The 23186-nt window shown below is 46.3% G+C and overlaps 1 protein-coding gene across 2 annotated transcripts in view; it reads right to left on the bottom strand.

Annotated features, from left to right (window-relative positions):
- Positions 1-21159, bottom strand: part of LOC147901077 (Pseudouridine synthase family protein) — a 135760-nt gene extending 114601 nt beyond the window's left edge. For both annotated transcript variants that reach the window (XM_087376333.1, XM_087376334.1), the window contains exons 1-3: positions 20129-21159; positions 11956-12011; positions 11767-11849 (exon numbers count right to left, since the gene is read on the bottom strand). In XM_087376333.1, coding sequence (XP_087232459.1) covers positions 11767-11849; positions 11956-12011; positions 20129-21110 — 1121 coding nt within the window. In that variant the 5' untranslated portion in view covers positions 21111-21159. The remainder of the gene's footprint in view (positions 1-11766; positions 11850-11955; positions 12012-20128) is intronic.
- Positions 21160-23186: the final 2027 nt, after the last annotated feature.

Here is a 23186-nt window from a genome sequence, read left to right as displayed (position 1 = left end):
TCCCCCATCAGATAGTACAGGCAGAGTTTGCTATGACTCCTCTTGAGATCGATGCCACCTTTCAGACAGTGACCTTCCTCCATAGAGTTTGGGACCTACCTCATGAGAGGCTACCGAGACTGTTATTGGAACCCTCTATCCGACTGGCACAAAGTGGGTTTGATACAGCATGGTATGCACGCGTCTCTGCTTGGTTCGTCAGTCATGGCATTCAGATGGACAAGCGAACCCTTTTCAGTACAGCATGGATGCACCCCCCGAGCTGATTCCGCGAGATGAGATTAACCGCATCATACGGTTAGACCTCCTCCAGCTTCACACATTTCGGACTTGAGGGGGGGGGAGGCAGGAGTTCCCCACCAAGACCCAGCTCTACTATGACCATTTCTTGAGAGTATCGGAGGATGGCCTCATCATCAAACCCCAGTATCTTGAGGACAGAGGAGTCTCACATGCTCTGAGGATTGCCATTGGACAGATGCGAGTCTCCTCCTATCAGCTGAGAATTGAGGCACGGAGAGCTGCATGCATACCCACGATGGGTCAAGTTGAGACCGAGGAGCACTTTCTTTGTATGTGTCCGGCCTACTATGAGATCTAAGGGCGCTACCGTTGCCTTTTTCAGGAGGGACATGGGTTTGGCCCACTCTCACGACTGATCCACTTCCAAGATCAGGTCTGTATTGGGCTCTACCTGATGGAGATGCAGAGATACAGAGAGACACTACTGCGACGGATCAGAGAGCAACAGGATGCGACCACCACGTCACAAGACACTGAGGTGGATCGAGCGTAGAGGCAGGTCACCGACTTCTATGCATTTGAGTCAGCTCCAGGGCACTCAGGAGTAGAGGAGGAGGAGCTAGCTGACATGAGAGATAGATGGGTCAGTAGAGGGAGTCAACACGACACCACCATTGGACGAGGGACACGAGGATCTCACATGCGACAGGAGACCAGAGCACACACGATTGAGGTTCGACCTATCTCAACTCTCCTTAGAGAAGACCAACAGAGACGTGGCATTACACTTGACATAGCCCATCGGATCCAAAGATCGAGGAGACTACGCCCCCCACCACAGCACCAGACAGCTCGACAGATGCAAATGCGTGAGCTCTTTGTGTCACACCAGACAACTATCACGAAGCCTGGATACATGGAGCCAGATCATGTTCTTGAAGCATTAGCCCTGAGCGCCTGACATGCCTCACTCATGTTACACACTATTTGGCTTTTCTGGCCTGACTTGATATGATGTACTACATTAGTATTTCCGTTTATGTGTTTTCTAGTACTCAACAAAGGTCTTAGCGAGCCCTTCGCTCCAGCCCACAGTGGCTTGTATGAGCTTACATTGATTCCGCACTTTTGTCCCATAGGCCCGAGAGGTCTCCCGCGGACGTTAATCTCTCTCTCTCTCTCTCTCTCTCTCTCTCTCTCTCTCTCTCTCTCTCTCTCTCTCAGCTTCCAGTACTACTTGGTGATGGGATGGACCTCACACATGCATCAAACACTCTTATATCGGTGATACAAGATGTTGCCGCCAAATCCTTTCCCACGACGCAATCTACACGTGTTCCAAATGGGAAGATGCCCCAAAATCCATGGTTTGATGATGAGTGCAGAGAGATGAGAGCCCACCTTACACGTGAGATAGCACTGGGACATTTGACTGCGCCAGAAGCACACTCGGTCTCACGCCGAGAGACGGCGTAAGAAGCGGGCTTTCCTCATGCACAGGATGGATGAGGTGATCAGTTCTTTTTGCGGAGAAGATCCTACCACGGGATGGGGCAGAAGGGAAGTCACCCATTCCCATCACAAATCCCACAGTCTAGCACACATACGCTTGCTCTCTGTATGATGTCCCATGTCAGGCACCACCTGATATGTCCTCTATGCCCAAACCCACCACATGTCATCTGTTTACTTTGCAGAATGTACGAGCTGCCCTTCTTCGGCTTCATAACCGATGATCACCGGATCATGAGGGACTACGCACTGAGCATTTTGCGCATGGGCAAGAGATCCTGACCCCGATATTAGCACATTTGTTCAATCATGCCGTATGCCATGGCTTCCCACCTACCTGGATCACCACCACCATAGTTACCGATACACAAGGCAGGTGATCCCATGGACACTGGGAATTACCGTACTCTTATGATTGGCCACACCTTGGCTAAGATATATGGATCAGTCCTAGAGAGGGAGATCAACAGCCATACACAGGGTCATGGACAGCGGGCACTTGGGCAGGCAGGATTTCGGAGACAGCACTCCACCCTGGATCACATTTTCACCCTGAGGGCTATTATTGAGGAGGTGAAGTCCAGGCGTCAGCATGTCTACACTTGCTTCGTAGATTTTCTTAAGGCATTTGACACTGTCCCACGCTCTCGCCTGATCAGGAGGCTACATGAGTTACGGCTCCCAGATATCATGATTTGGGGGGTCATGAGTCTGTCAGAGGGAGGATACGTGCCCCTAAAGGCTTATCAGATTGGATTGAGAGCACCATCGGAGTTAAGCAAGGCTGTCCCCTATCACCAACTAGGCGGACAGCCTTGCTTCTTTTGCCGATCAACTAGGCGGAGAGGGTTCGCTCCTGGCTGACCTCATGGTGCAGATATTGTTGTATGCCGATGACATAGTCCTCTTATCATCCTCAGCAAGAGGGCTGCAGAGCAATCTCGAGGCTCTGGAGGTGTTCTGCAAAGAGAGAGATTTGACAATTAACCTTGGGAAGACCAAGGTTATGGTCTTCAACACCTGGCGAGCAACGTCCCGTCATCATAGTTTCACATACCATGGCGAGCCTGTGGAGATAGTGCAGTCCTACACATATTTGGGGATAGTGTTCACTAGACCAAGTTTCACGATGATCCATGCGGGTACGGAACGACTCACACGAAGATGGGGTGTCTGGCTCCGACTAGAGAGAAGATGCTTCCGGCACACTTCCAGGACCCCCCGACGAAGGGCTGGCTCTTCGACACACTGGTGAGACCGACTGCCATGTACGCAGCACCTTTTTGGGGGAGTTGATATTTCAGTGATAGAGTGGAAGAGATTTGAGAGATTGCAGGTGACCATGGGATCCAGGATGATTCGGAGTAAACCCTCAATCCCCCATCAGATTATACAGGCAGAGTTCGCCATGACCCCTCTACAAGCTGATGCCATCTTCAAGATAGTGACATTCCTCCATAGAGTTTGGACCCTACCCCAGGGGAGACTACCGAGCTTAGCACTTGAATCCTCCAGGCGACTAGTAGAGAGTGGTGTTGATACGGCATGGTACGCATGGATATCCACATGGTTTGGTAGTCACGGCATTCAGATGGATAGACTTCCCCCCTTTCAGTACTTCCTGGACACACCACCCGAGATGATCCCACGAGATGAGATCAACCGTATAATATGGTTGGACATCCTCCAGCTCCATACATCTAGGGCCTGGGGGGGAGAGGATCTCTCCAGCAAGCTCCAGTTCTACCATGATCACTTCCTGAGGGTCTCAGTGCACGGTCTTGTCATCAGCCCTCAATATCTTGAGGATAGGAGAGTTTCACATGCACTGAGGATCGCCATTGGTCAGATACGAGTCTCATCACATCAGCTGCGGATTGAGACAGGGAGAGCTACAGGCATACCTAAAGAGCTGAGGACTTGTACACTGCCAACTGGGGGAGATCGAGACAGAGCATTTTCTATGTGTCTATCCAGTCTACTATGAGATCCGAGGACGATATCACTGTCTCTTTCAAGAGGGGCATGGCTTTGGTCCACTCACACGCTTGATACATTTTCATGATCAAGTCTATGTTGGGCTCTACCTGCTTGAGATGCGCCGACAAAGAGACACACTGATGTGACAAACTAGAGAGCAGCATGGACTGATGCCACAGGTCACCATTGACAAATTACAGGACTTTTGTCACAGACTTCTATGCATCGGAGTCAGCTGCCAGTGTAGCTGAGGGAGAGGAGCTTGATGAGATGAGAGCATCATGGATCAGTAGCAGGACTATCCACCAGGATGCGGTCAAACGAGTGAAACTCTTCACGTACGACACGGAAGAGGGCCCAGAGTACGCACGATCGAGGTCCAGCCTATCTCCTCCCTTCTCAGAGGTGACCGCCAGAGACAAGGCATCATGCTTGACGTAGCCCACTTGATCCAGAGATCGAGGAGACCACACCCTCCCCCACGTCGTGAGACAGCTCTCGACAGACACAGATACGAGAGCTTCTCACATCTCATCAGAGTGCCATCAGGTTACCTGGATATATGGAACCTGAGCACCTACTAGAGTGCTAGCCTTGACCGCCTAACACGCTTATGTTACTTTGCTACTCTGGTGTCTTGCTTTGCTCACTAGATGAGCATGTTAGCATGTTAGCTTTTGCTTTAAGTTTTTCCGTTTTCAGTTCTCAGCAAGGGTCTTAGTGAACCCTTTGCTTCAGCCCTCAGTGGCTTGTATGAGGTACTTCTTGGGTTCGCACTTTGTCTCATAGGCCCGCGAGGCCTCTCGCAAACGTCTCTCTCTCTCTCTCTCTCTCTCTCTCTCTCTCTCTCTCTCTCTCTCTCTCTCTCTCTCTCTCTCTATATATATATATATATATATATATACCTACTACGAGATCTGGGAGCGCTACCACTGTCTCTACCAAGAGGGGAGTGGCTTCGGCCCTTTGTCACAACTGATCCATTTCCATGACCAGGTCTATATCAGGATTTATCTGATGGAAATGTGTCAGCACAGGGAGACACTTTTGCGACAAATTAGAGAGCAGCAGGGGATGGCCAGACCACCACAGCATATAGAGGATGACCGGGCACAGCAACGCGTCAGACATTTGAGTCAGCCCCAGGACACAATGGAGTGGAGGAGGAGCTAGCCGACATGAGAGCAGTCTGGTTGAGCAGCCCGCACAGTACCATCAAGAGAGGGACGCAAAGACCACATGCGCAACAGAGAGTCCCCAGAGTACACTCCATTGAGGTCCGACCTATCACGGCTTTCCTCAAGGGGGATCGACAGAGACGAGGGGTCACTCTCGACATGGTTCAAAGAGTTTAGAGAGCAAGGAGACCACGTCCTCCACCACAGCACGAGACAACTCGACAGACACAGATACAAGACATCTTCGCAGCCCACCAAAGAGCCATCACTATACCAAGCTTCGGTTTCTGATTCTGTTTTGAGTCCCAGTGCCGAGACTGACTTGTTTTTCAGTTTTTCAGTTTGTTCCTAATACTAGATAGATTGATCTAGCCCATGATGCAGTTGCAGTTGACTATTGCTATTCATGATTATGACTTTGTTAGCATAGATTAGTACTTAGCAAGGGTCCTAGCGTGCCCTTTGCTTCAGCCCACTGAGGCTTGTATGAGTACGCTTTTCTGTGTACTTTGTCCCATAGGCCCACGAGGCCTCCTCTGGACGTTAATATTTCTTTCTTTCTCTCTCTCTCTCTCTCGCCCCCTCTCTCCACAGCAGCACCGCCCATAACCAAATTGGGTTGGACCCCCGTAGGCTCTTTATTTCACAATGAAAGATTTACAAAGTTCCAGATCCGTAGCTCGCAGGCTGATTACAAAACATGAGAAAATCAGAAATACAATGGGAGATGAGTGCCCCTCGCTTGGCAAGCACCATGTGTCATGATCATAGCCACTATCTAACTTAGTCCTTCACACACACAAACACACACACTTACTTCCCGTCCCCTTACCTAGCTTAGAGGGGGAGGTGACTAGCGATTGACCACACTTACTTCTCGTCTCCATCCCTAGCCTAGGTGGGAAGGTGACTAGGATAAAAAGATGATAATGAGAAGACATTGTCCCCATGGGGATATGGATGTCAGTCTAATGTTTGGTGAGATTCAGATTCATTTTAAGAGCTAATATTGTATATAGAAATTCGAAGAGGAGATAATTTCTTGGGTTTGTGGAGCCATCCCCATTATGGGCTTTGGGGGGGGGGAAAGAGGGCCGAATTAACTTTATGGCCCCCCATGCTTTATGGGCGCTAATGGGTCCATCTATGTGGCATAAACTCTTGATAGATATTTTTGCTTGAATAATGCCTCTTATTCCCTCGATAGCATGAGTTACCCACTAATTGAATTTTTTTCTTCACAATGAGCCAGGAGTATGCATGGGATACTTTATAACTATTATGGATATGGGTCTTTCGAATCCTTCTAACTCCCATGGTCACTTGCTGTGGTAAGGTTCTCCCTTGGTTCCATGAAAAATAGGGTATTTTGATCCCTCCTGGTACTTGCATCAATTTAATGAAACACAGCACCATGGCACCCATTAATCGTTAGCTTTTGCTCGCAAAAATAATATATAGACTAATCCTAGTCTCTGTGGGCATCCCCACCAAGCAAACCAATGTGCATACATAAACATTTATTCTCTAGTTGACTCAACCCTCTTTGACCATAATTAAGGGGCTTTAGCCAATGGTCAAGGTGCCGTAATTATAACCAATTCTCTTCAACCGAGGTTGAAATATCTTGGTTGACTTAAGTCAACCCTCTTGGCCTAAACCAAGTCTCCCTGATCGTGAAGGTCCAATCCATGTGAGGCAAATCAAAGCCCAAGAGGAAGATAAGGAGGTGACCGTGGACTTGCAGGGAGCTTTTGTTATGTTTTTATATGGCTCTTTTCGCAACGCTCATAACAAGTCTTTTGGTGGAATTATATTGTATGATCACAGGGTAAAGTTAACACCATGGTGTGTGTCCTTGAATGCAAAGAGTACATGACCTTGAAAAAGGGTTGATTTTGTCACGGATATGGGAATCAAAAGAGTTTAAGTGGTGGATGATACCTTACTAGTGGTGAGGCAAGTTTTGGGCATTTTGTAAAGCAAGAATGTGGTTTTGAAGCAACTATGCAACAAGGTGAAGAGATTGCTAAGAAAGTTTGAGACTTGGACTATAAAGCATGTAGAGCGAGGAAAGAATGAGGAGACTCATGCTATGGCCCAACAAAATGTTTCTTATGTTTTTTTAATCAAGTCTGACTCTACTTTGTATTGTAGCAAGGGAAAGAGAAGAGAACCTCTTATTGACAGGATAGTTACCAAAGGACTTGGAGAAATCACGGAGGTGTGCTTACATAAAAAGAGCAACCCGGTATATCTCAATTGGTGATGTCTTATTCATGAAAGGAGATGATCTTATTTAGTGAAAAGTTCCTTGGAAAAGGGAAATTCACAGGATATTGGAGGCAAATAATGAATGCGCCTGTGGCTCTGAAGATCACTTTGCACAAGATCTTATTGGAAGGCTATACATGGCCAACCATAAGAAAAGATGTAGCACATCAGTGCAAATCGTGTCTATAATGCCAACAGATGAAAAAAAGGATACTAAAGCCTAGGTGAAGGAATGTTTTGATTCTTTTGACAATTTTGAGCATTGGAATCTTGGTGTCGTAGAACCTTTGCCAATGACAACAACAAGCAAGTGTTACATTTTAACAGCTATGGATTCTCTCTCCCAAGTGGGTTGAGGCGCGTGTGGTGCGGCGGCAACTAGACGATAAAGAGGTAGCAAAGTTTGTTTATGGAGATATATGCTGTAAATTTGGAGTTCCGGCTGAGATTTCGAAGTAAGCTTATTTCTTATATATTTTGTAATGGCATGAATGAACACTTTAGAAGGGACTTTCTTCTGATGTTGACAAAGACTATTAAAGGATATGGTACTACATGGGATTTGGAATTGCAAGGAGCCTTGTGGACATATAGGGTGGTAATAAAGACAGGAACTAGATTTTCTCCTTTGGTGTTTGGGAGGGAGGCATTGCTTCCCACAAAAGTGGAGGTCCCCGTTGTTGTGAAGGTCTTAATGGGATGATAATACTAACACGTTACAACAAGGACTCTTACATTTGCAAGAACTGCAACTGGACGCTTACAAGCTCATGAGCATTACACTCAAATGTTGGAGAAGAACAAAGCCATTGCCAATGCAAAAGTGAAACACAAATGTATCAAGGAAGATGATCTCGTGCTTCGTTACAACAATCCATTGGACAACACCTTTCAAACAAAGTTTCAAATAAAAGTGGGATGGGCTTTTATAGTGGTCAAGAAGTTTCCAATGGCACTTATCAACTAGCCGACTTGGATGGAAAAGAGCATAGGCTAAGTGTGAATGGCAATCGCTTGAACATATACATTGTTCGACTAATGACCATTTTGCAAGATAACGCAGATGGACTAGTGGCGGAAGAACCCTCGAAGACAGAAAGTGAAGTTTATGATCTAGTAGCATTCTTCTTTTTAGCTGCTAGACATCAATGTCCTAAGAGTTAGGGGGAGGGAAAAATATGATGGGCTTATTTTTGGAGCCCGGGAAATCACTGTATATATTGTATATGTTGCATATCTCGCATGTAAGAGCACCGATAGGTGGGTGGGATTAGCACTGCTAAGCACAAGTGCAGGCTAGTATGAATTAGCTCTAGACATGAGAGCTAGGAAGTAGCAATAGAGAGTAATTGTTAAGAGCCTTTGATTTTGCTTTTGATTTTCTCAATATGACTTTGTAGGGAATCCTGATTCCAAGAAGTGATGATGAAATGCTCATGGCCCCTCTCGGATAACTAGCGTACCCACAGACCTCTGAAAATTGGTAGCAAAGTGCATGCATTGGAGAGATGAGGATGTAGACCAAGGAAAGCACTCGGAGATGAGCGCGCTCTCCTAGAGTTTTCCTGACAAAGGTAGTTGTTGCATGGCTGCGGGAAGTTCGCATGAGCAGCCAATAATAAAGCATCGATTAGTTACATGCAGTCCTGTGGATTTCTACAAGACATCTTTTGCTGAAGTAAAAGCTCAAGAATTTGCATGGGCCCATCTAAGCTAAAAATAGCTACAAAGGTCGTTTTTTGCATGGTGGGAGATCTTGGCGCTACCGAGGTCATCTTTGTAAAAAAGGCTGTTTTTGGGAAGGCAGGAAGGGGCTGCTTGGGAATGCAAGGGGAGTTTGGCACAGGAGGTCGTCGTTTTTTGCAGGAAGGGTTGTTTTTGGAGAGAATTCTTGTGCAAGAGAAAGAAAGAAAAGAAAGAAAAGAAAATTTATTAAAGTCTTCGAAAGACCGATGGGTCTATGAGACTGAAAATCCTGATACAACAAGCTATGGTAGTGGAGCTACTAAACGAGCATCCATACCAATGCAAAATGCAAAAATGCAGAATGACAGTACTAAGTCCTAAGTACAACATAGTCATGTCGATGGTCGACTATATATCAATCTCAACATCATCATCAATATCATCATCATCATCGGCAGCAGCAAGATATCAGGATGGATGAGGCAGTGGAGGCATGAAATCGGCAATAGAGTGATGTCGGCCACTCAGAGGTGCGGTCCTGGCACGTCTCCTAGTCGTAGCTCTGTGTCTGACCAAGGCTACTATCACCCCCGTCGATCGGGCTCCGACTCTAAACAAGGAGGAGTTGTCTCCAAGTGTGATCTGTGTGTCGACCCTCTGTCTAAGTTATCGGATCACAGGCTCCGGGTCACGATCATGTTGAGGCCTCGTCTCGTGGGGGTCCATGTGATCTAGCTGAAAGAACTCTGTGATAGAGCTCTGAGAGCGATCAACCGAGGAAGAGGTCTACTCATGTCTCCATGCTCGGAGTATCCTCTCGCGGTGTCTAAGTGCCTCATGAATGAAACCTACCAAACACCGCTGGTCTGGGTAGGAGAGGAAACGGGCCAAAATTCCAGAACTATCCCTGAAGAGGCAGTGGAAACACCCTCGGATCTCATAGTACACAGGACACCTGAAGATGAAATGCTCCTCTGTCTCAACCTCCTACATGTCACACAGTGTGCATATGCACCTCTCCCTCGGTAGTCGCTCTGCTCTACCGCTCTTGATGCGAAGTCTGTGTGAAGAGACCCGGAATTGCCCAAGAGAGATCCTCAGCGAGTGGGGTAGGTGAATCTGCGTGTATCCCGGTGGGTCAATGAAACCCTCCGCTGTGATATGTAAGAAGTGATCTCTGTAGAAGCTAAGCTTCACTGGGAGTTCACTCGGTCCCAACCAGGTCCGAAATGTGTGTAGCTGAAGTAGATCCTCACGAATAACCTGGTTGACCTCGTGTGATAGGAGGGGAGAAAACAGAGTATTCATGCTGTACTGGAAGGGAGGTAATCTATCCATGTGGAGCCCCAGTCACTCAAACCATCTCTCTGTGCGTGCATACCAGCACCTCTAGTCTCCTCCTACTGCAAGTGCCATAGAAGAGGATAGAGATATCCATGGTAGCCTGCTACGCCCCGAGGTGTAATCCCCATATTCCCTAACTCAGTTTAGATACGTGATGACCTGAAATGCAGCATCTAGCTGTAAAGGGGGTGACCCAAACTCAGCCTGAATGATCTGGTGAGGAACGGATGGCTAACCACGAATCATCCGTGATAACATGAGAACTTGTAGCCGCTCCTTACGGGCCCACTCTGTATCCGAAAAGTCTGGCCCCCAACAAGGGCTGCCGTACATCCCCGCTGAGCGAACCAAGGAGTCAAAAAGCAACCCCTTGGTGCGTGGATCCTAAAAGTGTGAGCGGAAGCACTGCCTCTCTAGTTTGGCCAGTGAAGCATACCCTCTGCTCAAGCGTGCCTGCATTGCGGGTCTCATAGTGAAGCTGGGTCCGGAGAAGATAACCCCAAGATAAGTGTATGATGAAACTATCTCAACAAGTGACTGATTGAGTTTTGCGAGGTTCTTGTGCTTCAACGAAAGGAGAAGGGAAGACCATACGCAGAGGTTTGCGCTGGAACCCCAAGTGTTGTTGTGAGGAAAGTCTTGGGGCTGCCAATAGCTTTTCATAGTTTTCTGCAGGCTACTGGCTTGCAAGTTATTGCCGAATTCGCATCAGATGTTTCATGCGTTGAAGAGTAAGTGTTTGCAAGGTTTTGCGCAGAGTTGTGGAAGCAAACTGTGGAGAAGGGGTGACGAATTGCTTGCAGGATTGACAGCAGGTGTAAACCAGGGACACTTTCAGAGGATCTATAGGTGCCAGTTATCCAGCTTGATCGGAAAATAGCTTTCTTTATAATTCAGTGGGGGTTTCTCTACACATTTTGTGTTTTTCTGCGGAGTTTAGCACACTGTGTATGTTTTGCTGAGCAGATAATCTTCTTGCTTGGGAGTTCATGGTTCGTAAGTGGGTGATGTGTGCTCCATGCTCAAGCAGTATATCAAACGTGACACAATGATTTAGACAACTTGGCAATCAAGATATCTAGCTCAAACTGTGTAATTACATGTAGCTGAAAACTCTTCTTCTTAAACTGAGAAGCTAGCCACAAACCCAAGGACGCTGAGTAAATCAACTTTGAGAGCGTCTTCTTAACAGATTTTATGTATGCTTTGAAAAGGGATGTCCTCTTCAACTGACGATTTTAGACGAGTTGAGAACTTCGGTCTCACTAACTAAAAGGTGGGTCAAAGGTCAGAGGAAAAGAGACAACAAGAAGGTTGCAAGGGATGGCAAGTTTTCTAGCCAGCAAACCATCTTCCACCACCCAAGTGGATTGAAGATTATTATTTGTGGTAAAGGTCGTATATGTGCATTTGCATTTCTATATTCTTGTTGATCTGATGCAGCCAGAGTGAACAAGTTTGAGCAGCATCAAAAGTTAGAATTCACTATTAGAAGAAGTCACATCAAAGATAACTTAAACAAAAGAGATTCGTGACTAAAAGGTTGGACCTGTCAGCCAATTTGGTTGCTGGGCCCACACAAATCACCAAAAGTCCTGTAGCCATAGGATCCAGGGTGCCAGCATGCCCCACCTGGCAAGAATGGACTGAAAGCAGATGAGAATACAAGTGCAAAAAATAGGTGAATTATTGAATCATGAGACATGCTCACTGCATGACTTCAGATCCTGCCACTAACCTTCTTCACTCTAACAAGACGTCGAATCTTATCACACACATCGAATGATGTCCACCCTGAAATTCACACCAAAGCATTTTGTAAAAAAGTTAACACTTAAGTATCATTTTAATATTAGAAAACCCTACTCATGACAATGGTCAATAGGAGACAGTATTCAAGCTTTAAGCTAACAGATATACAAAGGTTTCACCAAAATCTCTTGCACCTATCAGCAAATACAGATAACAAATCTTCTATCTTGCTTCATCAATACTGTTGGTCTTACATGCATACCCCACAGAATTTAGATCCCATATTGTCTGTTGAGAGAAGGCATGAGAAAGCCAGAGAGGCAATCACCTCTATGCATCATTTTATGAAAGGAGCAATTGCTCACTAAGTAATCAAGTCACACGACCAGACCAGCAACAGCACCTCTCTAATGAGAACTTCAGCATTAAGAAAGAAAGCACATACCCAAACCAAAAATACATGAGAAACATATTTCAGAATGCAAAAGATGTGGACCAGGCTGCCAATGGCAGCACAAAGAGAGAAAGATGAGGGCCAATCAAACTAGGATTGTACCAAGTGACAGCAAAAGAAAAGGCATAATTGTTGGAATAACAGGGTCAATGCCCCACCTATAAGCTCCCACATGAGGACTAAGGGGCTTGACATCTGTAGAGGGATGGGTTTGAGAGAAAAAGAAAGAAAGAAAGTTCATTAAAGTCTTCGAAAGACCGATGGGTCTATGAGACTGTGAGAAACCTGATACAAGCAAGCTGTGTGGGTGGAGCTATTAATGAGCATCAACACCCATGCAACAAAAAACCCAAAAAAAAAAGCTAAATACTACATAGTCATATCAGAATTATAGTCCTCTCCATCATCACTATTATCATCAACACCAGATCGTATGTCATCTGAATACAACGTGAAATATGCACCAATGTCACGACTGTGATCCACCCTATCTCCCTCGTCAAGGGTGGAGGAGCGAGAGCATAAAATCAGACAGAGAATGCTGCCAGCTGCCTGTGGGCACAGTCCTACGATGTCCCCTGGTCACAGCTCAACGTCTAACAAGGGCGACCGTGACCCATGTCGGTCGCGCTCCCACTCTGCCCCTTCTCCTCCCTTCTTCCCCTATCTCTCTTCCCTTCTGCTAGTCTATCACTCTTTCTCTAAATCTGCCCCTAGCCCCTTTTCTACGGTCTATGAAAGATGTGATCTCATCAATGTAGAGTCCGAAGAGAGACGGTAAGAAAGGGCATCCCTGTTTTACCTCAATCGTGCTCTCAACCCAGTCTGATAGGCCTCCTAGGGCACGAACTCTCCCTCTGACAGACTCATATAGGCTCCCTAGATCAAAACCTCTGGAATCTACATATCCTGTAGTCTCCAGATCATGCGGGATCACCGGACAATGTCGAAGGCCTTCCAAAAGTCTACAAAACAAGAGTAGACTCTCGCGTCTTCACCTCACCTCCTCAATGATAGTCCTCAAGGTGAAGATGTGGTCTAGTGTGAAGTGTTGTCTCCGGAAACCTACCTGCCCTAGAGCACACTGCCCTTTTGCCTCTGTGTGGCTGCTGACCGCCCTCTCCAGTACTGATCCATAGATCTTGGCCAGCGTATGGCCAATCATGAGAGTGCGATAGTTCCCAATATCCATGGGGTCACCTGCCTTGTGTATCGGTACAATGGTGGTGGTACTCCAGTGTTAGAAATGACCCAACAGAGGGTACACACAGCGGAAGATTGATAGTAATGCCCAAGAGCTCACACAGTGTGATGTAGGGTGTGGAATCACAAACTTCTTAACTTATGTGCATAGATGTGCAAGCCAGAAAATAGACAATGCTCTGAGACAAATATAAAAGTAACACTTTATATTTCCGTCCATCGAGAAACTAGGACAAGATACAATACCAAAAGGTTCTTCAACTACAAGCCTGGCACTTCTAGATCTTTGAGCCCGCGTGCTCCACCTCGAGCATATGTAGACTCTCTATCTAGATCCCTTCCACCTTGCTGTCCGGAAGCCAGCCTCCGGAAGCCAGCCTAGGTGGGCTGCCACTCTAGCTCAGTCTGCAGCTTCTCCTAGGTCACCTTGTCCTCCTGAATGTAGGCCTAAGGCTCCCCCTTTGCTGCTCCTGTCTGCTGTCCTGAGGGCTGCTCCAAGTGATGATAAATGAGGGCTGGAGGCCCCTTTTATAGGCCCTTCAAAGGCTGCCAAAAACCGACCAGCAGTATCATTCTGGCCGACCCAAACAGGCCAACCCGTCTGCTGCAAAACCAGCCCTTTAAGGGCTCCAAAACTGGGGCTGACTGCCCCATTTCTTCATGCAGGTTCCAGCCTTGGTTTGGCCCTTCAATCAGGCCTGGTTGGCTGGCTGTATCTAGCCCAACCAGCCTGTCTAGTCAGGCCTTCTCCTATACTGTCCACCCGTCATCTCTGCTGCGCCACTTGCAAGCTCCGTTGCAGGTCATATACCTACCCACAAGCAATGCCACGTGGCTCGCCTTTCTCCTGGGTATTCTCCGCCATTTGGTGCTGCTCCAAACAAGCCTATGACAGGCCAGATCCAAGCTAGACCTCCATAGCCAACTTTCCATCCATTTGTTGCAGCTATCATGACTCCTCCAGACCCAGGTTCACCCCCCCCATGCTCTCCTCATATGGGGGCTTACAGATGGGGAGGTGACCATTCCAACATCCAGGAGGGTGGGAAGCCGTGACATATGGCGTGATTGAACATCTGCACTAGGAACGGAGCCAAAACCTCCTGTCCATGATTGAAATGCTCAATCCGTAGCCCCTCATGGTCCTGTGCACTCCAATTATGAAGCCAGCTGAGTGCAACCCGCACATTCTGTGCAGTGAACAAGTGACAAGTGGTGGGCCTAGGCATAGTGGACATATTAGGCGGTGCCTGCATCGGAACATCTTAAAGAGAGCATGCATGCATACCTGTGCCAAACACCTAGGTCTATGATGGGGATAGGTGGCTTCCCCTCCGGGATCCCCCCCTCGAAATGAATTGATCATCTCGTCCATCCTGTGGGAGAGGAAGGCCCGCTGCTTACGGCGTGTCAGCCACCGTGAGATTTGTTGTGCCTCGGGTGATGTCAAGTGGCCAAGGGCTCGCTCACGTGTGAGGTGAGCTCTCCTCTCTCTGCACTCATCATCATACCAAGGGTTCTGTGGCATCTTCCCTATTGAGGCACCTTCCCTCCAGTGTTCCTGCTGTAGGAGGGTGAGGTCATCATCCAGGTAGATCCGGGGTCCTTTCTAAGTCACCCTCGTGCTCATGAGGGTCTTCCTATCCATGGCTGTTCGGAGCTTCATCACAAGTGGCCTTGTGGGTGCATCGGGCTTGCCAACTCTCCAAGCTGTCTCACATGTCACGTTCACACCCATTTTGGTGAACAAGGCCTTTGCATCTGCCATAGGAGTGTCTCCCACTGTTAGACCTCGAACCAGAATATTTAGGGCTTTACTGCTTCTCCTTTTATCCTCCTCCAGAGCATCTGACATGAAGTCTTTCTTGGGGGCAGCCGTGCCTTTCTTGACCACACCTCTCCAATTCAAGATTGCAGCCTCTCCTTTCTTGATCTTCTGGGTGGATTCAGCATGTTTAGCCTGCATAGTATCTTGCAAAAATGCCAAGTCTTTTCTGAGAGAGAGAGAGAGAGAGAGAGAGAGAGAGAGAGAGAGAGAGGGGAACAGGGGTGAAATAACAACAACAACAAGTAATGCTAACACAAGGGAACAATTTTAAACCAACGTATATAGAAGGAAAACAAAGGAAATACCAATGCAAACACAAGGTAACAATTATTAACATGATTTTCGAATTGGTTCGTTTTCTTTGTTTATTTTAGATTTGCAAATTAAAAGGTAATAAAGGGATAGAGAAGTCGAGCCCTTTTGGGCAAGCTATAGTACAAGGCCTCCCCCAGGGTCAGAACCCTAAAGCTCCGGTTGTAGAAAGGGTGTTCCAAAGATAAGAAAGCAGTGGTAGCCTTCTCATAGATGGATCTTCACGAAGCCCCCTCACTAGGAAGGGCTCCCCTTGATGCAGTGTTGTCGAGTGATTGCAAGCATCTTTCATTGCCATTGTGCAGGAGAGATCGCAGGGGCAGCATGCCTTGGATCTGCCCTGGCAAGAGGATTCTGATGAGCAGTAAGATGGCGGGGTATCCCGGGGTACAGAAGCTTATATGGCAAGCCACGTGGCAGCGGGTCTGGGCAGGAAAAGGCCTGAAGCAGGCCCTGCATGTGGCGCAACCTGGCGAAGGGAGCCAGCACCTTGATCAGCTGGAAGGATGATAGGGCTGGTCATAGCCAGCCTATCAGGCCCCGTCAGCCTGTTTGGGTTGGCCAGAGGCAGCCTTTCTGGTCATTTTTTGGAGCAGGCCTTGGGCCTATATAAAGAGGCCATTGGGCCTCATTCATTCATCACCTGGAACAGCCAACACGGAGCAGACAGGAGCAGCACTTAGGGATTCCTTGGGCCCATTCCCAGAGGGTGAAGGAGATCTAAAGGAGCTCCAGACTGAGCTAGTAAATGCTGCCCACCTAGGCTGGCTTCTGGACAGCAAGGTGTTGTGATCAGGACGAAGAGTCTACATATGCTAGAGGTGGAGTGCGCAGGCTCAAGTCTAGAGATAGCCGGCAGATAGTAGAAGTACCTTGTGGTAAAGATCAAAGTACCACGCTCTGGTGGGACTTTGGATCTATCTCTCTTTTGTTGTGTCCATGGTTTTGGACGAAAATATATTGTTTTGGTAGCTTCTATATCTGCTGGTTCATTGTCTATTGATGAGTCTGCACATCTATTTGATGCACATAAGTTAAAGAAGTTTGTGATTCCACACCCCACACACACTGTGTCAGCTCCTGGGCTATTCTATCAGTCTTCCGCTGTGCGTACCCTCAGTTGGTCCATTTCTAACATGGACCACCTTCAGATCAGAAAACATTGCCTACTTTAAAACAATGGATGATGCAAAGATGCAAACAGCAAAACAGCCCCCTAATAAACAAATTCTACCTTGGTGTCCACTATAGGCACTAGTGACCCCAAGTCCCTCAAAAGATGTGCGAGCTAAGCAGCTTGCCATGCAGCAGAACTATTCTGCAATCATAGAGAATAACACATGAGACCTGGATGGCGTGATATGTGACTGCTATTGAAAGCATATAGGTTTGCATAATGAAATACCATCCAGATGGCAATGTGAACCAGAACAAAGCCCAGCTTGCCAATGGAGCTTCTATGCTTTGGATGATGGGGTTAATTATGATGAGAGCATAGGCCATGTAGCAAAGATGACAGCAATCCGTATCTACTTCCTTAGCTCAAGATTATGGGTGGCCCGTATACAAGAGAAATATCAAGTTTACATTTCTCAATGGAGACTTGAAGGAGGTGATGTACTTAATCAAGTGGATTTGTCGTGCAAGGACAAGAGGGCACGATATAAAAACTACTTATCCCTCTCCTATTTCAAAAAGTCCTCAAAAAGGCCAACTTGCAAATTATCTAATGTTGATAATATATATCTAGATGAATCCGGAACACGTCCACTCATCCTCTAAAAATACAACACACAGTGCAGTTTCAATCTCATGATAGTCACTCGTAAGGTTGAAAACCATAAACTGTCACACATAGCAAGGACTAGCTACTATGACATCCCCACGGACATCAGCAACGTCCAACAGTGGGTGTAGATCGTAGTATAAACATAGGCTCTCCCACATAAATCTACACACCCGCATGTACTTGAGCATCCATTTATACAAGGTTCTTCCTACTGAGTTTCTGTCAGCACTCTGGAGGTGAAGGGCAAGAACAATTTAGAAGTCAATGTTAAACACCTACAGAAAATGGAAATGTAATTCAAATTTGACTCCTTGGTCCGCCCAGCAGGGATGTATGGCAGTCCATGCTTGGGGCAAGCCTTGTCGGATACAAAGTGGGCCAAGGTGGAACGGCTATAGGTTCTCATGTTATCACGGATGATCCGTGGTAAGCCATGCGTCCCTCACCAGATCATTCAGGCGAACCTTGGGTCACCCCCATTACAGCTAGATGCTGCATTTCAGGTCATTATGTATCTGTACCGAGTCAAGGAGTATGGGGACTACACATCCGAACGTAGCAGGATACCATGGCTAGCACTGTCCTCTTCTATGGCACTTGCAGCAGGGGGGACCAGAGGTGCTGGTATGCACGCACTGAGAGATGGTTTGCAAGACTAGGGCTCCACATGGACAGACTACCTTCTTTCCAGTACAGCATGGATGCTCCTTTCTCTCCCCTCCTGTCACACGAGGTCAACCAGGTTATTCGTGAGGATCTACTACAGCTACATTCCGGACTTGGTTGGGCCCGAGTGATCTCCCAGTGAAGCTGGGCTTCTACAGAGATCACTTCTTACATATCACAGCAGAGGGTTTCATTGATCCACCAAGATATACACAGATTCACCTACCCCCACTCGCTGAGGATCTCTCTTGGGCAGTTCCGGGTCTCTTCACAAAGACTTCGTATCGAGAGCAGCAGAGTAGAGCGGTTACCCAGGGAGAGGCGCATATGCACACTTTGTGACATGCAGGAGGTTGAGACAGAGGAGCATTTCATCTTCAGGTGTCCTGTTTACTATGAGATCCGAGGGCGTTTCTACTGCCTCTTCAGAGATAGTTATGGGGTTTTGGCCCGTTTCCTCTCCTACCCAGACCAGCGATATTTGACTAGTTTCATTCATGAGGTGCTCAGACACCGCGATAGGATAGCACGGAGACAGGAGCAAACTTCTTCCTCGACTGATACCTCTCAGAGCTCTATCACGGAGTTTTTTCAGCCAGATCACACAAACCCCCACGAGGCGAGACCTTGACATGACTGTGACCCAGAGCCTATGACCCGACAGCTCAGACAAAGGGTTGACTCACATATCACGCTTGGGGCCATCCCCTCCTTGCTTAGGGTCGGAGCCCGACCGACGGGAGTCACAGTGGCCCTGGTTAGACGCAGAGCTACGACCAGGAGACATACCAAGACTACACCCTTGGGGGGGCGACAGTGCTCTATTGCTGACCTCATGCCTCCACTTCCACAGCCTCATCCATCCTGATGTCCTGCTGTTGATGATGATGGTTATGATGATGTCGACGATGATGCTGAGACTGGTATATATAGTCGAGATATGACTATGTTGTACTTAGGATTTAGTACTACCATTTTGCATTTTTTTGCATTCTGCATTGGTGTGGATGCTCGTTTAGTAGCTCCACTACCACAGCTCATTGTATCAGGTTTTTGACAGTCTCATAGACCCATCGGTCTTCCGAAGACTTTCATAAACTTTCTTTCTTTTCTTTCACAGAAGAATGTGCAAACATTTGCAACAAAGGAAGACATCCATAAAGCATGAAGTAGGCTTGCGTCCAATCAAAGTTTGGATTGAATTTAGGATAGGGAACGCCTTGCACAATGGCAAGCTTTGGCTCTTCATAAACAGCATAGGAGGGCTTGTAACGATACCAAAGTAACCAAAGACAGCAATTCCTTCTGCAAATGAGAGAAAAGCTCTTAGCATGTTATTTTCATTCTACCTAAGAAGATTGGCTCCAAGAATATAAAGGAGAGGGTTTCAATACAACACAACTTAATTGACACAATTATAGCATCTAATATAAGGTAAGGTGGAAAAGGACGTAGAAATTATGAGCCAAAGAGTGATAGAATTCTAAGGACTGGAGATGACGCTAATTAATCAGGTATTCCATTTGAGACTAGATAAGCAAAGATGTTTTATAATACTTCTATATAAGGTAGAAAGCGTGTGGTTGCTTTTGGTTTGGTAATCTTATGGCTGAATTTTTTAGTATCAAACTTTTATGCAGCTAGTGCCGGTATCTTCAACTAATGGTTTGCAAAGTATATGACTATTGGAAACCTGATACTCTCAGACCTTGATCCAGTGGTTTATGATCTCCTTTCAAACAACAACAGCTTTGTCAAATACTGCAAAATTGGTGTGACTTCATCCGTCTCAAGTCTGGTCACAACTCTAGGCATCAGAACGACTATCCCAAAATAAAACTCAAGGCATACTACCATTCAATTGCTTCCAACCTATCCATTGTTGTCTATTAGCCAGATTCCCTTACCTTTAGGCTTATCTACGAGGACGACTGTCCCACCGGGCTCATTCCACTTTTCAGGAAGCTCCATTCCACGCTTCAAGACTGGCAGCTTTGTAAAAGTATTAGCAACCGCGGCACTACCTTGCCAGATGGAAGTCTTATTACTCGAGTCATCCAGACTATTTGTACTATCCTTGTTTGGTTTTCCATTTACAGTTGTCGCGGCAAGCCCTGTGTCTACTGGCACTTCCGAATCTTTACCATTATGTGTAACTGCTGATGAATCAGTCAAAGCATCACGATTCAATGGGGCCCTAATTGTCCGAATAGAGGGTGTCAAATCAAAATCGGGGCCACTGCCCACCTCAGTTTTGAGATTTCTCTTTGTTAAGCTTGGAGTAGAGCGTTGGCTGCGAAATTTCTCCTGGCTTGTCATTCCAGTGCTCAGCGCTTTCGCCAGTGTCGGATAATCCATCTTCGTTTTTTCGAAGTAATCATCTGGAAAACCTTCCTGTTCTGGCACCCCGCGCTTTTTCGCCGAACTCTCATTAGCTTTGTCCCTGTATTCGGGTAACAACATAGAGTCCAAGCCGTGCTTAGGGAAGTACTTCTTTTCGAGCTTCCTAGCGAGACGTTCAGCGCGTCCCTTTTCCCAAGGGAAAGCGAAAAGCTCGTGAAAGAATTTTTCCTCTTCCATTGCATGATAACTGGGAAATTCAACGACGTGAGGCTGCCAAACGACGTCGCCTTTTCGAGCGTACCTGAGGTCACGTTCGGCATCACTGTCAGAGGAAGGCAAGTCCTCGCTGTCAGATTGAACGACACGGCGTTTGAGCAAGGGGCAGGTGGAGGATAAGGGGGATGAAAACTGAAGGGAAGGAAAGCTGGAACGAGGGGAAAATGGATGCAATCTGAGAAATGGAGTCAGGGCCTTCATTCGGGTACTAGTGAATGAATGCAAGGCAGCTCGTAAGAGATGGTCATGCACAGAAAACACTTCGGCCATTTCCAAGCTACAATTACAAAATATCACCCTTTCCCTCCATCATCCCCAATCTTCCATTACATTTCCAATTTCCTTTCCTTTCCTCTTTTCAATTCTTTATATATATATATATATATAATTAGCTTCGCACCTCTCACCCATTGAAATTTGTACAACCCAGGAGTGCACATGCGCTCGACACCGTCCATCCTCTGCTCCGGAGTCCACATCTCATGCACACTCTTCACTTCTCTCTCCAATTGTCCAACTAATGTCCTATTCTTGCAATTCAATAGTTTGCAAGCTTCACATTCATTACCGATTTTTAATCTTTTGATTAATGATACCTTTTTTTCAATTTCAACGTCATTGTTCCAATCTTACTACAATCATATATGCTCACCAAAAAAATATAACAATCTTAGTTTCTTGCCTAAAAAGAGAAAGCAAAATGGCCATATCAAATATTGAATCATCAAACATAAACTTTTAGCTTCAGTGTCATAATTCATTTTTTAGATTCATGATCCCTTTTTCAAGTTCATAATTTATAACAAATAGTTAGAGTTCATTTTTTTAGCTTCATAATGATTTCACCACCCAACTAACATAAAAAACGGCCCATGCCACACAAGGCACTTTGCAGGCATCCAAAACGATTTAAAGAAACAACAAAAAACACAACAACATACAAACTAACATGTGTAACACGCAACAATGGACCAACCAACACACTAACAATCATGGAAATAGTTTTTCCATTATTATCTATTTGCTTAGGGTAACTATGATTATAGTATTACTCATATATTATTATCTTCTTGCTTAGGGTAATTACGATTATAGTATTACTCATATATTATTATCTTCTTGCTTAGGGTAACTATGATTATAGTATTACTCATATAAGAGACGTAGTTGGAGACTATGGCAAGGTGATCCATGGAACCACACTAGATGTGTCGTCGATTATGAAGGGTGCATTATGTGAGGTTTAGTTAGGGACCCTTAACTATGCCTATGTTTTACCAAGCCAGATGGTTTCTATTGCGAGTGATTCCGAATAATATCAATGTTGCTAGGTTGCCTGGTGTTACAACATGTACTCAAGCCTTAGGGTTGCCTAATGGCTCCTCCGATTTCAAAAAATCACAGCTCTCACCTCACAACTCTAATTCACTTCAAACCCACAACAACATTTCTCGAATTTTGCGTACAAAATTCCCATACAGCTTTGCCTCCCTCCTCCCTCCTTGTTTTTCACCTCTCCTATGAAATTGTCTCCTATTTTGCTTCTACGAATTCAATTAACTAATCTAAATCGCCTTTCCTAATCTCAAAATTAACCTAAGCTTTAATCTATTATCTAGTTTGCTCTCCCTCCGCCTTGTCTCTTCTCGGCTCTGCCCTCTACCCTTCTCTCATTCTCTCTAATGTCAACTACGACCCCCCGAGTGGCTGTTGTATCTTGAATGATAGGGACCCAAAGACGGCTGTTTGCAATGTTTCTAAGCTTCATTTATCATAGTTGAGGCAGTTGAAGCCCCATTTTCATCCTTGCTTGCCTTCCCATTCAAGGCTGACACGCCAACTGCTCGGTAAGTTTGCCTCAGTCATTTGACACTTAGGATGCTCGAAGGTGGGAGATGAAGGCTATTTGGCTTGTAGGAGAGAGTGATAGATAAGGATGGAGGATGATTTCAGCCCATGATTTCATCAAGTGAGCCATGGAATTGCCATCGCAAACGTTGTGATGGAGTTGGATAGTGACACAGAGGCCTCCACAATCAAAATGGGTAGCCTACAATGCAGCTTTTTTTCTAGGTAGATGATGGTGGGTGAGAGGTGACAAATGAAGAGAGAGAGGCAGTTGGATGCAGACTCAAAGGGTGAGGAAGGGGAGATATCTGTAAGAGAGAGATGGAGGCAGTAAGGCGGTGATGGGAGGATCACAAAACTTTTGGAATGCCCCCTTCTCGAATGCTTCGTGACTATTGTTAATGCGTCCAATTTTTCTTGTAATGCTTAGGTTAATCCCTTAATTCACACCTCCCACCCCTTGCGTTAATTCAAATACCCATTTTTTGAACGTCGTGG

The sequence above is a fragment of the Dipteris shenzhenensis genome, chromosome 6, assembly GCF_047967505.1.
Source record: "Dipteris shenzhenensis isolate YYH24624 ecotype China chromosome 6, Dip_SZ_1.0, whole genome shotgun sequence".
In the NCBI taxonomy this organism is placed as follows: domain Eukaryota; kingdom Viridiplantae; phylum Streptophyta; class Polypodiopsida; order Gleicheniales; family Dipteridaceae; genus Dipteris; species Dipteris shenzhenensis.
This window is presented reverse-complemented; position numbering and strand designations above follow the sequence as displayed.